At 37.1% G+C, this 15,880-nt stretch overlaps 1 protein-coding gene across 2 annotated transcripts in view; it reads right to left on the bottom strand.

Moving 5' to 3' along the window:
• Positions 1-15,880, bottom strand: part of ADK (adenosine kinase) — a 274,629-nt gene that overhangs the window by 45,047 nt on the left and 213,702 nt on the right. For both annotated transcript variants that reach the window (XM_048311027.1, XM_048311028.1), the window contains exon 8: positions 2,485-2,520. In XM_048311027.1, the coding sequence (XP_048166984.1) occupies positions 2,485-2,520 (36 nt within the window). The remainder of the gene's footprint in view (positions 1-2,484; positions 2,521-15,880) is intronic.

Here is a 15,880-nt window from a genome sequence, read left to right as displayed (position 1 = left end):
TTTTGATAATTACAGGTAAGTGTTAGTCAGGGTATAAAGTGAAGGAAATAATGGTCTTCAAATACTGTGATTGATTTTACAGAAATATCTTGTATTTCAGCAAAATACAATGGAAAACTAACTGTGGGAATGATGAAGCATAAAAATTACAATTCCTTTGAATGGAATTTCTCTTACAAAGAAAAAAACAGATTTGTGTCATGAAGGTGTTTTCTCCTACCTATAACAAGATTTCATTTCTTCAGAAAAGGTGTATATTTTCCTGAAGTTCTCTTAATAGTTACTTCTCTTTTTTTCAAAAACTATTTCAGATACGTTTAACTCATTCCATGTGTAAAAGATGAATTTAGCACACAAAACTGTTGAAATTACTGTGAGGTAGAACAAAAAAACCCACAAAAAAAAAACCAACCGACCAACCAAAAGAAGCTAGTCACCAACTGATTCTCTATGCTAAAAGATTTCTGATTAAAAAATAAAAGTCTTTCCAGATGGCAATTCAAATGAAGCCACCAGCAACTTTTAATCACTTCTATGATAAACATCCTCTTGATTTTTGTCCTGGTCAATCAAGTCCTTTCCCTTAATTTGCCATGCTTTACCAGTTTTCTATTCCCAATATAAAAATCAAGCTTCTGAGAGTTGCTGAAAATTTTTCTTGGTTTTAATTGAAAGGCTAATTGAAGCTCTTTGGGTTTTTCATAAGATACTTTATTATCAGCGTGATTTTTTTTTTTTTTTTTGCCTCCACAGCACAATAAGAAAACAAAACTGTGGACACTTATCAAGTTTTACTCATCTCTGTCAGTAAACTTGACATGTGAGTCGTTGCCAAGCAAGGGAGTAATAAGAGATAAGATCATAATCATTGTGCACTTTACTGATATGCTGTAATCAAATGTGGCAGATTTAGGATGTTCAGGAGGAACTGTGCTAAAATCTCTAAGCAAGCACTAATGGAAAGGTTAATATGATGGTAGTTAGCAGACACCAGCAAAAGCAGTTTGTCACTAAAGCTGAATTTAAACCAGGCACATTCAAAGTCTTTAGCTCAAGGGGGCAATAAAAATATAGAATGGGTAGACTTAATACACTACTTCCTTTCCTTTTATTGTCTAGCTACCAGAGGGTACCAATAATTTCTTATGCTTCATATTTTGGAGGCATCTGTGAAATTCATTCGTTAGCATAAACTCAAAGTGTATTTTTATGCTTAACAATACAGATTATACAAATGAAAATTGACAGTGATAAAAAGTCTTGATTTCTACAAAGCAGCCATGTGAATTTGGGAAACATAAAATGAAATGGGACAGCCCACAGTTTTAATAGGTAAAACAGTGATGGCATTGATGTACCTGCTGGTGTATGGTTCTAAAGAAATCTAAATTGTAGAACAAAAGCTGTCAGTCTTTCCCTCTTTTTTTATATGCAACCAACCACACGCAGAAGTGGCACACTCTCAAAGTGATGTGGTTTGAATTGCGCGGCTTCTATTATTTATGCAAAATGGGTGTTGAACAGTCAAACTCCTCTCTATTCTTTTACACTGCAAACAAATCACTTACAGTGGGTCTTGTTCCAGCGAAAAAAACAACATGTAAAAGGATTTATGTGTGTTCAGTTCTGCAATTTAGATTTCAGTAAGATCACTTACTATCTGCAAAATTAGCACAAGCCTTGTCACATTAATTATAGTATTTAAAACCTGCCTGTTTGAATTCAGTGTTAGAGACCAATAGCTGATGGCTCCCCAGATTAAGCTATCTGAATGTAGCCAATGGGAGGTACCAGTCAAATAAATACCTCGAGAAGATGAAATCAAAAGCTCTGAAAATCACTGTAAAATCAATAGTATTTACTCCGAGAAAGCAGAGGATCAGACATTTTTAGAGTTCAGATGGAAAACACCAACTTGAATATGTTTTGAAACACAATTTCCACAGTACCTTTTCTAATAAGCAGCTGTTTGTAGAAGCATGGTTTACATTAACCAGTACCTAACAATTTTATATACAACCTTTCTAAAATCCATTTGCATAATGATAATCCGCATATGGCAGGGTTTAAGTTATTTAAGCGGTGTTATATTTCACTATTTAGTCTTGCTTCACCACTGCTTTAGCAGTGAATCCTTCTGGAGTGTAATGCAGCTAATGAGGTAGCTTTTTAACTGAACAAACTGACAGGTCCCATATCTGCAGAGGCAGCTTGAAACCGTGCCCAACCTCTCGGCTTCCCAAGAGGCTTTTCAAAATTCAATAAATAACATCTGTAGGCGATGTTGGGTGCAGACCTAGCAGAGTGCGTCATAACACTGAGCTGGCAGAACAAAGAAACCATGACGACTGCCAAGTTTCCATGGCAACCGCTGCGAGGCTTGGAGAGTATAATAGCACATCAATCATTGTCCAAAAGAACTTCATTATCAGCAAGAAAAAAACCTTTAGGATCTGTTTAGTGTGCAATTGTGGGTTAACTCACCTCAAAGCCTTGCTCTCTAGCAAAAGTGGCAGCTTCCTGAAATAATAAAAAAAGAACAGTTAATTATAAAGTGCTAGATAATGAAGAAATAACACATTCTGAAACTCATTCAGGCAGTTTTCCTTTTACACGATTATCTCAATATAGCCATATACAGTTGTTCAATTCTGATAGTAGCACCAAAAGCTTCCCCCTCTTCCCTCAAGCCCAACAACAGCACAATGTCAACACATTTCACAAGTTCAAATAAAGAAGGTACAGTATGTTTTTTCCAAGCGAGGAAAAGTTACTTCTGGAGATAGGACTTGAACTAGGAAACATCCTTCAGACATATTTTTAATTGAAATTGTATCATCTCTCCATTTACATATGGCACTTCACGGGATACATGTTACCAAGCCTTTTTAAAAAAATCATTTGTCATCCACAGTGCATTAAAAAAACAGGATCGCTAAATGTGTTCAGACCCTTGTGGTCTACAGAATCAGATGAACATTTAAAAATATTCTGATGTCTTAATCACTGCTTTAAGCAATTTAACTGTGTTCTTTTCCTGAAAGAACAGAGGAAACATCATGGTATCAGAATGTCCTCATGTCTTATTTATATTAATTGATGCAATTAAAATTTGTTTTGAAATAAAAGCAAGGGGATGGAAGATAATAGCAATGTTTTTCCCTTACTTACGTTCTATCTTAACATTGGAAATATTGCAGAAAACCCTCAAAGTCTTTATGTTTTAACTTGCATTCTTCCAGATTATCTTTGCCAAGTGATATTAATAGAGGGATAATCTTGAGCCAAAATGGTGAGTCGATCTAACTAAACAGAAATAACTACTGTACCAAACCAGTCCAGTGTTGTGGAGAGGTTTTAGTGCTTCAGAAAATACACGGTTGTGGACCTACATGATCTGTCAATTTGGGGGCAATAGAAGAATTTGAAGTGGGTACAATTCATTATAACAACAGTAAGTTGAGGTTAATAAAATGTGATAAGCTGAAAAGCACAACTCCTCAGGCTGCTTTACTGCAGAAACATAAGGCTGACCGGGTTACCCTTAGCTGATGTTGACAGAAAAACTGAATCATGGTCCTGACAATTGGGTGCGGGCAAGGTTAGCCACTTTGACAATTTACTTACAATTGAATCCCTTCTTGTACATCACACAGTCAATGACATTTGCTAGCCTGGCTGTCAAGAAGGAGTGTAAGGTTCAAAGATATCATGCAGTGTTTTCCTAAACCAGCATGTGATTAACAAAGCCTATGCTCGTATGAAAAAAGGAGCCTGCAAGCTTCCACTCTGAAGTGATGCACTCACAATGAACTGCAACACAATCAAGAAAGCCTCAAATGGGACCGTGACACAGAAAAAAAAAATAAAGTAAGAGAAATAAGGGAGTAATAAGTAAGGGGGAAAGAGAATAAGAAAATGGACTAAAAATTACTTCTTGTAGCCAAATACCTTCTTTAACCTCAGGTTTTCGGTCGTGCAATTGAAATTGGAAGTTATACTGATCCGTCCTAAGGGATTTCTTTAAAATCCCAATACAGCAGGACATTAACATCTGTGTTGAACTATTGTGTGGCCAGGAAACTGGACACCAGTACATGAAATAAAAACTGTTCCAGTGAAGTGGTGCTTTCTTGTGTGGGAGATGGAGAGAATTCATCTTAATTTTCTGTACTGGGGTACCCATGCATAGCACATGTGTTTTGGAAGACTTGGCCCTTCCACAGGAAAGGATAAATGATTGCACATTTGTTAAAAAGTATCTTGTCTTCAGATTCTCCTGTAAGAGCGTCATCTTTTAGCCTGGTCTGCTGCCCAGCTACATGAATAATGGCAGCCAGCATACAATCACAGATTTTCCTGCAGTTGACCTCTAATCTAAGGGTGTCTGAACACGCCAAAGAACAACAGCAATCTTAATTTTCTTCTATCAACTGAACCTCAGAATGACTCTTGAGCAGCTTATTTCAGTAAGGATTGTGCTTACAGTCTCCTAAAATCCAGCTTCTCTCAGAATTAGATCCCTTTAAAAATTAAGGCCCTTCCAGTAAAAAAAAACTAATGAAGCTCAAAACACACATTTGGATTGTGCAGTTTGGTGTTCGCAAAATGCTGAGAAATCTGAGGCAGGCTCTGATTGCCAGGGACAGTTCAAAGTAAATTAACCAGATAAAAGCGATGAGAACCTTTTAGTATCTATTCACAATAACAGTGAGAACAGGAAACAAGCAGAACCCATCTGTGCAGCCCTAGGGCACCTCATACTGAGCTTCACGTCTCTAATAAAGTAGTCAGGTTAAAATCTAAGTGGCTGTAACATGTGGAGACTGCTTGGGTTACAGCGGCCAGCCGGGGCGTTCCCTGATGCAGGTGATAATCAGTATGATAATCACTATATTTACAGGCTTTCCATTTTATATCTGACATTGAAAATCACGAAGAAGGAGGGATTAAGGAAATAAACAACCTACACAGAAGCTTTACTGCTCCCCAGAGAATGCAGCATTTTCATTCATGCGTGACATGCGACAACAGCAGAGCAAAACAGCGACAGAACAGAATTTTCTTAGGAGGCTTCATTTCACATCAGGAGTTCTTTCAGTTTTGATAAACTTTACACATTATTCATTCATTACTCCAACTCAGCATTTTCAGAGCTGTTTTCTGTTACTGTCTACAGAACATTTCATAAAACCCTCTCCCCACCTTATCACTGTTTCATACTAAATATATTAAAAACTCACACTCCTTTTTCTATATAAACTAACTGTGACAGCAAATTTATTGTTGCGCCACCTAAAATAGAAACGAGATTTGTTTTTAGTTGCGAAATGTCATTTGGCTCATGCCTTTTGGGGGAAAAAAGTCCAAAGTACAGTCGTGCTGAAAAAACCTGTATGCTATGTTACTTAATGGGAGTAACACAGTGTCACCAAAGTTAACACACACCCTCTCTTTGCACAATAGTGAGCAGTTTACACAGGAAAGCGACATTAATTAAGGAGATAACAATAAAAAAGACAACTTCCGTCAGTGCTGGCCTTTGTGTTATGTTAGAATTTGCTTGCTAGCTGAAAACTATTTCCATTCTTGCATGTATTTTACTGCTGTTGGAGTCCCAGCTGAAAACTACTTCCATTCTTGAATGTGTTTTATTGCTGTCTGAGCCCCAGCATTCAGTAAAAAGAACTGTTTATAATCTACACATGGGCTAATTTTAACAGGACTTGTTAAAATCCTGAGCCCTTTTATCAGCAGCAGTACAAACTATTTGTTTATAAGTAAACAGAAACATTCCCTCTAAACACAGAATCCGTCAGCATCTGCAATCCTAGGAGTAACACATAATCCTATGTTAGCCCCCTGTGTTAGAATACTTTTATGATTATAGTGTTAGGATGGCTCAACTTCAATAATTGCATGTTCAGTTTGCCATGAGACACAGAAGGCATGCCATATATTGAATATTCTTGACACATCCGAATGTTTTTTGTTGGTACAAGGTTTTATGATTACTTGATCAAATTACAGCCAAAATGGTAACAACATGCATAGTGGGTTAAAATTAATTCGTGTAGGCCAACATAAAACTCATGCAGTTGCACTGAACAGCATCTGAAACCATGTATTGCCAAAATTAGCTGACAAAGGCTGCTTCAAAAACACCAGCAACATTATTATCTACAATACACATTTTAACCTTTGTATCGAAAAAAAAGGAGCACTGAAAACTAAATTTGCATTTCATTGCCGAAATCAACATTATCTCATAAAGAAATGATAAAACAGCAGGACAGCAATGATACCCTTGCACACTGAATGCATTTCCCGTAATTACACAAAAAAGCAAATGCAGGGGACACTGAAGACAATCCCTCCCCTGCCATCCCTCTTGGTAGGGAAAACATCTCATAGAATAACTTCAACTCACATATTGCAGTACCACCCCCTGGATTTGATTTACTGTTTTTAATTGGGAGATTACTGACAGGTTTTGAGGGAGTTCCTACTTCATTAACTGTAAACTTCCTGACTTCCCAAAACACACCCTTTTCACATTTTCAGGAATACCATCCTCTTTTCTCTGCACAGCAAGTCTGTGATGCAGAGAGTTCAGCCTGGCCCATGAATCAATGCAATCTCAAGCCCACACACAGATCATGTGGAACTGCAGAGGAAGATCCTTACAGCCCAGTGCAGAGCAGAGTGCATAACAAAAAAAAGAAATAAAAAACCAAACTTGTGTGGACTCACTCAATGAGAAACAGTAAATGAGCATGAGGACCATATACTTTGTGTTTGCATTTGATGGGACAATTCCTACTGGTAACAACCATGTTTGATTATAACTTGAATAGTGCTTCCAACGCTGTACCTTACAAGCCTTTCTAGACTGCTAAAATCTTCTAAAAATGACTCTTAAACATTTCCTTCCTATCCTACATTTCAGAAGTATGGATTGTTAGTTTTCTTCTATGTACACTGTTTCCCTGAACACACTGAATGGTATCATTACCTCGCCCTTTTTCTTCAGTATAATAGTTTATTACTATTCATCCCACTCCTGAGTTCATCTCCAATTCTGCTGTAGCTTTGTGTTCTTTGTATCTTCCCTTGCTTTTCTACAGGTTGTACTGCTTGTGGCAACAAAGTTTCTTTCACAAATCTCTAACATTAAACCCCTGTTGTCTAAATGAAATGGGTGACAACCGAAATAAACAAATGAGTATATCGGCAAGACTTTTGTACGAGTGATGCCCACTGATATCTACAACTTCATTCTGTAGAAGACTGACTCAAATAATCAAAGTTGGTTTAGATTGATAATCTCCTTTCTTAAGACGTAATGCTGAAGATTTGTATTTCTGAAAAAGGCATTTTTATTCATGACTTCCTAAAGGGCAGTAGAATTGTAAAACAAAAATCAACACCAAACAAAACCCCCAAAAAATCATGTATTATTTGTCACTCTGCACTACAGAGACATGAGTCTTTACTGTAATATAATTACTTAGGCTTGTAGGCCACCCTAAGCAGGTGCATTTGTCCTTCTATCTGTCTGTCCCTTCTACCATCTTTCCCTGTCCCTAACAAGGAGCTTTCTTACACAATTCTATGTTTTCAGAGCTGTATTCTGGTTTTATATATGTCATAGGTACTGAGAAGCTCTGATTTCAGTAGTATCTGTTGTGCCTGGTAACTCTTCAGTAGCCAAAAAAAAATACATCTTCCTCTTTTGTTAAAATCTCCCCCCTTTTTTTCTTTGAAGATAAGTCATGAGGAATGAATTATCAAGATCACCATGTGCCCTCCTTTTGGTATTTCCTTCATTAAAAACTTGTCACAGTGCAGGAGATATGCTGGTTTTTAAGAAAGAGACCTAGTAAGCTGTGCCAAGCCAAGTTTTCCACTCTTCCAGCTTCAGGCCAGTTTATGCTAAATATGACCCTGGAAATGGGGCTTAAGGCACAGAGAAGACAATGGATCTCCAACTGCTGCCTTTGAATTATAACAAAGATGTCATAAATACATTCACTAACTTCATGGCAGAGTTGGTGTGGTGTTCCATGAAATCCAGGTATTTAATGCAGCCTGTTAACGTGCAGCAATAGGATCTGCCTTTATACCACGTTTTCCTGTATATGCTTCACAAAGCCAAACCAAGGTAAATCCGGCTTTACTCCCTGTCCCAATTTTAACAAAATAATAGATTAATGTATATACACACACACACAGATATCATAGCGAATCCACAGTTCTTAACACGGTGAATTAACAGCATACAAGAACTACAACTAGGGGTGATGTCAAAGCTGTGGTAATGATAATCATGACCTACCTAAGGAATTAGAGGTAGATTCTGCTAAAGACTCTGCTGATCAGTTGAAAACATGATTTCAAGAAATGGCTGGTATTATTCTGCTATTTCAAATGAATGGATGGAAAGTCTACAGCACACAGTTCCAGCAGGATCACTAACTTTAGCGCCAACAGTACGTTTATTGTAGTTAGTGGTAAGATACACATGTTCATCTTCATTCAGTACTAAATAGCTATCAGTGGTTACTCAAAACACTGTCGATAGATCTATCCAGCCTTTTATGTCAGTGTAGTCTGATTTAGACAGGCATTACTTTAAGGTCAACTATTACTACATTTCACTATGTAAAGGCAATACAAGCTCATATGCCTTTATTAAAAAATGGCCACTTCTAAAGGCATTAAGGGCTCAAAGGCAAATGTAATTTCATGCTTTTCCTTTTTTTTTTTTCTTTTTTTTCTTTTCCTCAGAGACAGTTGCTTTAATATGGGTCATACAAGAGTTTGAGAACAGAAGACAAAAGAACCACCCAGTGTATTTTCTGAAACAAATGGTGAAATTTCCGCTACAGCTGAGTAAGTTTGTGCTACACCTGGGGATGTGTTACATGGATGTAATGCTTCAATATTATTTATGTTTGACAACACATCTAATGATGTGACTAATCCTTGATTCAGTCAGTAGTGTAAGCCTGTTCATGTCTCAGAGAAGATCTATAGGAGTGGTCAGAGAATGGACAGACCCCGCACACAGCTTGAGAATCAGCACTGAGAACCACAAGTATCCACCCCTCACTGGTTACTGCTGAAGAAAGCACAGCTGGCATCAATTGGATGAGGAGATTATCAGAAAGGAACACTGAGGTGTTTTTACCCCACTTTCCTTTTCTTAGGAGCAGTGCTAGTTCCCCCAATTTTTTTTTCCCTAAAGGATAGATAGCGAGAACTCGTATCATATCCTAAAATATTACTTCAGCTTGCTCCAGAAATACTAAAGATACTGGTAAATATATGTACACTGCCTTCACCCATAGCTGAAAATATAAAACAATAAGAATAATTTCAAGTTAATAATCAGAATAAGTGTAAATACCATATAGGGTTAAAGTTGTAGTGTTCAGAGGGGGTTCTGGCAGAGTACCAGAGGGTTTTGTCGGAAAAATCCTAGTGTGAAAAGAATTGAGAAAGAAACATATTTCCTGTCCTGCTTGGGTTCACCCTGGAGTGTCTGTATCACGTATAATTCATTAATATTCAAGGTATTTATTCTCCTATTTAGGTTATTACCAGAACTATAGTTCCTGCCAGAATCTTCTGTGGAAAGAATCACCCTGAGTCAGAGCTTAATGCCATTACAGGGTCTGCAACGGCTGCAGCAGGGATATGCCTCTGAGCCATTTTGAAATTTTATGATGGATAAAGTGCTGTTACTTACATCTCTATCTTACATCCTTACCTAAGGAACTGAACTACCTATGACTCTATATGTGCGTCTCTCCTCACATATTATAAGCATCAAATTAGTGAACAATACTTCTTTACACCACTTCCCCATACAAATATGTCTGTCTCCACCTTAATAATAAATACATCATCATCAGAAGTGGGGGAGAAGAAAAAAATACACCCCATTCCTAAACAGCATTGAATCAGGAGAACATAATAAAAATGAAAACAAATGTCTTAAAATGAATAGGTAGAAGATAAGAAATTTATTTGCATATAAAAATAAAAGATGTGTGGGGTCTTTTGAAGTCTTTAATACTGTTCACTGAATGCTCTCAGTGCTAACTTTCTGGCTGGAGGGTGACAAACAGAAATAAAACATTGCATCACTTTCAATGAGGCCTTCTATGATTGTAACCACTCAAACTCGCCCGAAATTAGACAAGACATTCTCATCTAGCAATTTCAGATGAAGAGAATAATCAGATACTGTGCTGAAAGTGCTAGGATCCAGCAGGATTGTCCCTAGTCCTGGTAAAAGGTTAATGTATTTTTAGCAGTGAAATTGAGTTGTTTTATATACTTTGTTTAGTGTGATGTCATGCACAGCCATTTAGAATTATAACTGAGGCTGTGGCATTGGGAACTGTAAAAAGCAGTCATTGTGTCACACTCTTCATGCGCTGGGCTTGCTTTGCTTGCTAACTCTAGCAAGAAAATACAGTTGCTCACTGCCATCTTCAGCAATAACACTAACTTTTTAATCTTCAAATTACATATTTTACCCTTTCAATGAATTTCAAACCCAGCTGACTTTATGATTCTTACTGGAGTTTCTTGTGCTGTTTAATGCAAATTCAATGATGCATTTATCTGTGTTCAAGGTATGAATACTCAGATTAATTTTGTAAAAAAATTAAAGAGAGTAATTTCGTTTTCTGAAATTTTCAGTTTTAGCTAACTGTAGCTACTTTATGGAAGGAAAAACCTAGTTCTCAGTCTGGACCAGCAGACCACCAGTGGTCTCTCACAACATGGCCACTGCATGGAAAAACAACATTTCAATTTGACCACAGTTAGATCACTGTGGTCCTGAGTGAAGAACATAAGCTTTAATTCCAGATGTGACTAAGGCACTATTTATCATCTCGGACAAGTTGCTAATTTCTTGGATCAATTTCTTAAAAATCCATAAAAGTTAGAATTTAACTGCTTTTGACCATTAAGTGTTTATGGATGAGGGAGTTTGGGTATGTTTGTTCTTTTTCTATTAGAAGCCATCCTGAACTTGAGATGGGCTCAAACAGAGACTGAAAGAACAGTTAAATAATGAAATTAAAGGGATATGATTCCAACAGATTTTAAAATGGTATTATAAAAGACATGCACTGGTTGAGTTTGGGAGGGGCCTCTGAACATCATCTAGTCCAACCCCACTCCTCAAGCAGGGTCAGCTAAAGCAGGCTGCCCAGGACCACTGGGTTTTGAATATTTCCAAGGATGGAGTCTCCACAGCCTTTCTGGAAAATCTGTTCCACCACTTGACCACCATCACATTTTTTTCTTATCATCTTCACCATACAGTTTTTTCTTATGCTTCAGTGGAATTTCCCACAGTTGAATTTTTGCCTGTTGCCTCTTGTTGTGTCACCACCCACCACTGTAAAGAGCCCGTCTCTGTTTTATTTACTACCTCTTTTTAGTGTGGATTGGTAAGATCTCCCTGAGCCTCTGCTTCTTGAGGCTCTCAGCCTCACACAGCAGATGCTCCAACCCTCAATCATCTTTGTGGCCCTTTGGTGGCATCACTCCACTAAGTCTATGTCCCTCTCATGATGGAAGCCCAGAACTGGACCCAACACTGCAGATGCATCTCATCAGGGCTGAGCAGAGGGGAGGGACCACTGCCTCCCCCTCTGCTGGCAGTGCTCTTCCTAATGCAGCCTATGATGCTGTGCTCTTCCTTCCTTATTGCACAGGCACATCACTGCCTCATATCCCTTTTTTTTTTTCTACTGAGATTCTGAGGTCCTCTCTTGCAAAGCTGCTTTCTACCCAACTGGTTCCCAGCCTGTCCTGGGACTAGCATTCCTCCTCAGGTAAGGGGATCTTCCATTTCCATTTGCTGAACTTCATGAGATTTCCACCAGGCCATTTCCTTCCTCTGTCAAGGTCTTTGAAATGTGATATTATACTTTGCATTAAGATAGTAGCTACTGACTGCAAGCACGGGATAAAATCCATGCTGGGGCTAGGATAGACAGGGAGACTTTATCAACAATTTATTGATATACACAGAAAAGTCACATAAATGTTAGAATGGAAAAGAAACAGCTAAAGAAACCAAACAATGAACCACAGCCACCTAGCAGGGTAAGGATAGTCACAAAGTACAAATAAATCACAAGCTGCTCTGACAAATAAGCAGGATTTCTCAGAGACTTGGAAAAACCCTCCCTCCAGCTTCCACTGGCCAAAGGACTGCTAGCCACTGCTGTACAGCACACCAAAAGTGAAGGAAACATGTAAGTCCATTAAAGGGTTCATGGTTATAATATGCTTGGCAGCAGACATTCAAATTATCCATAACCAATTGCTTCATGCATTCAAATCACTCTCATTTCATTGTAATTGCTTTTTCCTTTAAAATTTAGCTTAGATAAAAAGATCATGACTATACTATTGGTTGGTTTTGTTATTATGCTTTCAAACATGAAAGCAATTCTTCATGAAGAAGTGGGGTTCAGAATTCCTATGACAGAAATGAAACTACAAGCATACTCAGCATTCCATTTTACCATTTTACTTATAAGACACTACACTCATGAAAAAAAAGAGAAAACAATAAAAAGTAAGAGGTTAAAAAAAATAGGTGTATGAATATGCACTAATTCCTATAAGAAAATAGATTGAAATTAGATATTGTAATTATGGCAAATTACATTCCTGCATCAAAGATCAGTAATCTTTCACCTAATACATAACAGCATAATTATGACAACAACATATCTGTCGAAAGTGCATAGTTTAGCAATGCATTATTCCATGGATAACTGTACACAGATCCCTTTCTTTCAATGGGATCATTTGCCCTAATGTGCACCGGATATGCAGCAGTAATACTGATATGCTGAATTCACAGTGGTTTTGCCTGTCAGGTATTTGCCTTCCCTGTTAAATCAACTTTATGTACACACACATATATATGCAGACACACATGACTTTCACAAATGCATATATAGGTCATGACAAAACAAATGTGATCTCCCTCTCTGAAACCTTCAGTGTTTCAGTTTTCTGTATGCACCCATTTTCCAAGCCCTTCCTTGTTGTATCAGTGGTTTTCACAAGAACTTTTATTCACTAGACCTCCAGCTAGGGAAAACCAAGATGACTGCAATGGAATCCCAGCCACTAAAATATAACAATTTATTGGCACCTTCAAGTTTTCTGAGCACTTGGAGGTTATGAAGACCTACAGCTATAATTTAAGATATACTGGTTATAGCACCATTCATGTTAAATAGTACTGACAGATCTTTTTGTTACTATGAAGTTATTTTACCTTGTTAATATAGTTGCAATGACTTATTATCTGTTCCCCCTTCAAAATATCATTTGACATATTCACTAGTTATAAAATATTAAATTATAAATACATTTTTGCTTTCAGCATAATGACTGAAGTTGTACAATTTGCTATGTACTACTGTTCTTCAGTTCATAAACTCACATAGATAACTTTTAAAGCCAAGCTGAAAAATAAGATTCGGACTCAGCCCACACAGAAGAGAATTGAAAGATTTGGTCAACATTTGAATAAAAGAAAATTCTGAGCCTCAACTGTGCTCTTTTTACAAGAGCAGTTCTTTAAATCTCTGCTAAGCAAGGACACTCTCCTTGTGGCACCAGCTGTATATTCTAAAGGATCATAAAAATCTATCATAGTTTTCAATCAAAAAGTTTTATAAACTTGGTACAGAAGATACAAAAAAATTACCATTTCTGATTCCACCATATGTGCATACTCCACAAACTTCCAGACTCAAAGAAAAATTTTTTAATCCTCAGCTATACTTCAGAACAGTTACCATTTAACCTCTAATTCTATGACTTTTAAATGCTACATTTATTTTAGGCTTTGTCGCACAACTATTTTTTAATTACTGAGATAACAGATTGACATTATATTTTAGTATACCTTTCTATATTTGTTAGCCATTACTATATGCATAGTATATGTAAGCATATTGCAAATGAACCTGAAATTGCACCTGATATATTTCTTATTTTATACATGACAAGTAGAATACTACAAATAATTCTGGAGCTGAAATCAGTAGTCATAGTAATAGTAATAGTAATTCAGTTTTGGACAGGTTATTTTTAGCCAAGTACTTGCTCAAGCCCTTCACTACAGATTTCTCACACCTCCTGAGTGTTTCGAAGTATAAATAATCTATTTTTTCCCTCTGCCTCTAGCATTACTTTTGTGTTTAAATATAACAGAAGTTATTTCAATCTATTTAGTTTGCCTCACACTTTCCAACACAAAGAATTCCTGTGATTTCTTCCATGATGCTGTGTCTCTTCCATTTTATGCAAAATTTGAAAAGAGCTCTAGGGTCAGCTCAGTGTTGTTCTTTTGTTCAGACTGCATTCTGATTTGGACTGAGAAATTCACTTTTTTCTCTTACACTAGTAATAATTTTTTTGGCCAAATACTGGTAACAAGTGAATGGGAACATTCTAAAACAGTAGGGCTATACTCTCAGAGCAGAAGCAGTGGCAATAACAGCACACCAGATGCTGCATTGGAAGTTTTTTTTTTTAAAAGACAGTTATTTATGGATTTAGGGAAATGGAAAAAAAAATAGGATGGGGCCTCTGAAAAGTGGCACAAATTTCTAGAATCTCCTTGGTTTGAGGTTTATTTTTTTTCTAAAGAGCTACAAGGAATGTAGTGCTCACATAATATACTAAAACCTAACTATGTTATAAATAAGTCAGAACAGATATTCAGCACTAGCAAACGTATACTACAACTTTCTAATTCCTCCCTCTTGTCAGATTTTTATATCATGCGTGCTCCTCTTTCAGTCAGGCTAATCAGCTCTTCTGAACTGTGTTTCAAGAAGCCACATATGATATCTACCATGCCATGTTTTGAAAATCACCATGCTCTAAAAGGCATTTTGATCTCAGTTTTAGACCATGAAAACGAACAGTTTATTTGGAGCCTGGCTGGCTTATATGGCAAGCAGTGAACAGTTTGCAGAGGATGCTGTGCTAAAAGTGTCACTTTTAAAAAATAATATTGAAGTAGTTCTTTACAAACATGGCACTTGTCCAAAGCACATATGGAACATAAATATAACCATAAAATTTTATGCACCAGATTTGACCAAGGTCTTGAGTGCTAATTTATATTTTCTCCATTTTGCTGGAAGACTAGCTGCATTTGATAAAGCTACTTCATAAGGACTCTGTTCTCCTAACATTTACACATCACACATCTGGACTTGGAAAAGGATTCTGAATAAAAGAGCCAACTAATGCAGATCTTGTTTATGTTATGTGCAATTACTCTTGTGTCATGAATCTCCCTGGGATATCAGAATGTGCTGAAGACACCCAAACAATATGTACTTCAAATAAAAGTGCAAAAGCCTGAGTGTTTCTGTCCCTATCAATGATCTTGGTACACATTATCATGTAAGAAAACTAATGGTATTTTTATTTTCTAACAATATTGCATTTCATTTTTATTAATTATTTGTATGTAATTAGAGCTGCCCTCAGCATCTGAAGATTTCTGTTTGGATTGTTTTTCTCTCACAACTCGCTCACTGCAGCCAAGGGAACTAAGTGATGGCAGTTGCAACACTCAATTCAGTTACATAAACACATCTTCCTTGCCAGATTCCCCTGCGGTGTTCCCATTTCATGAAGTCAAGTCTGTAGCATTTAGTAATGTACTGTACCAGCAAGTTTCTTTTCTTGTCACAAAAGATTAGGTCCTCTGCTCCTGGCAGTAGAGCAGCATGTGTGTGAGCATCACACACATGGAATCCACCCCACACCAGGTGGCTGCACCAGCAAGAGAAGAGAGAAG

This window comes from Corvus hawaiiensis, chromosome 8 (genome assembly GCF_020740725.1).
Source record: "Corvus hawaiiensis isolate bCorHaw1 chromosome 8, bCorHaw1.pri.cur, whole genome shotgun sequence".
Taxonomy (NCBI): Eukaryota; Metazoa; Chordata; class Aves; order Passeriformes; family Corvidae; genus Corvus; species Corvus hawaiiensis.
Note: the sequence above shows the minus strand (reverse complement) of the source record. Positions and strands in the feature narration are given on the sequence as shown.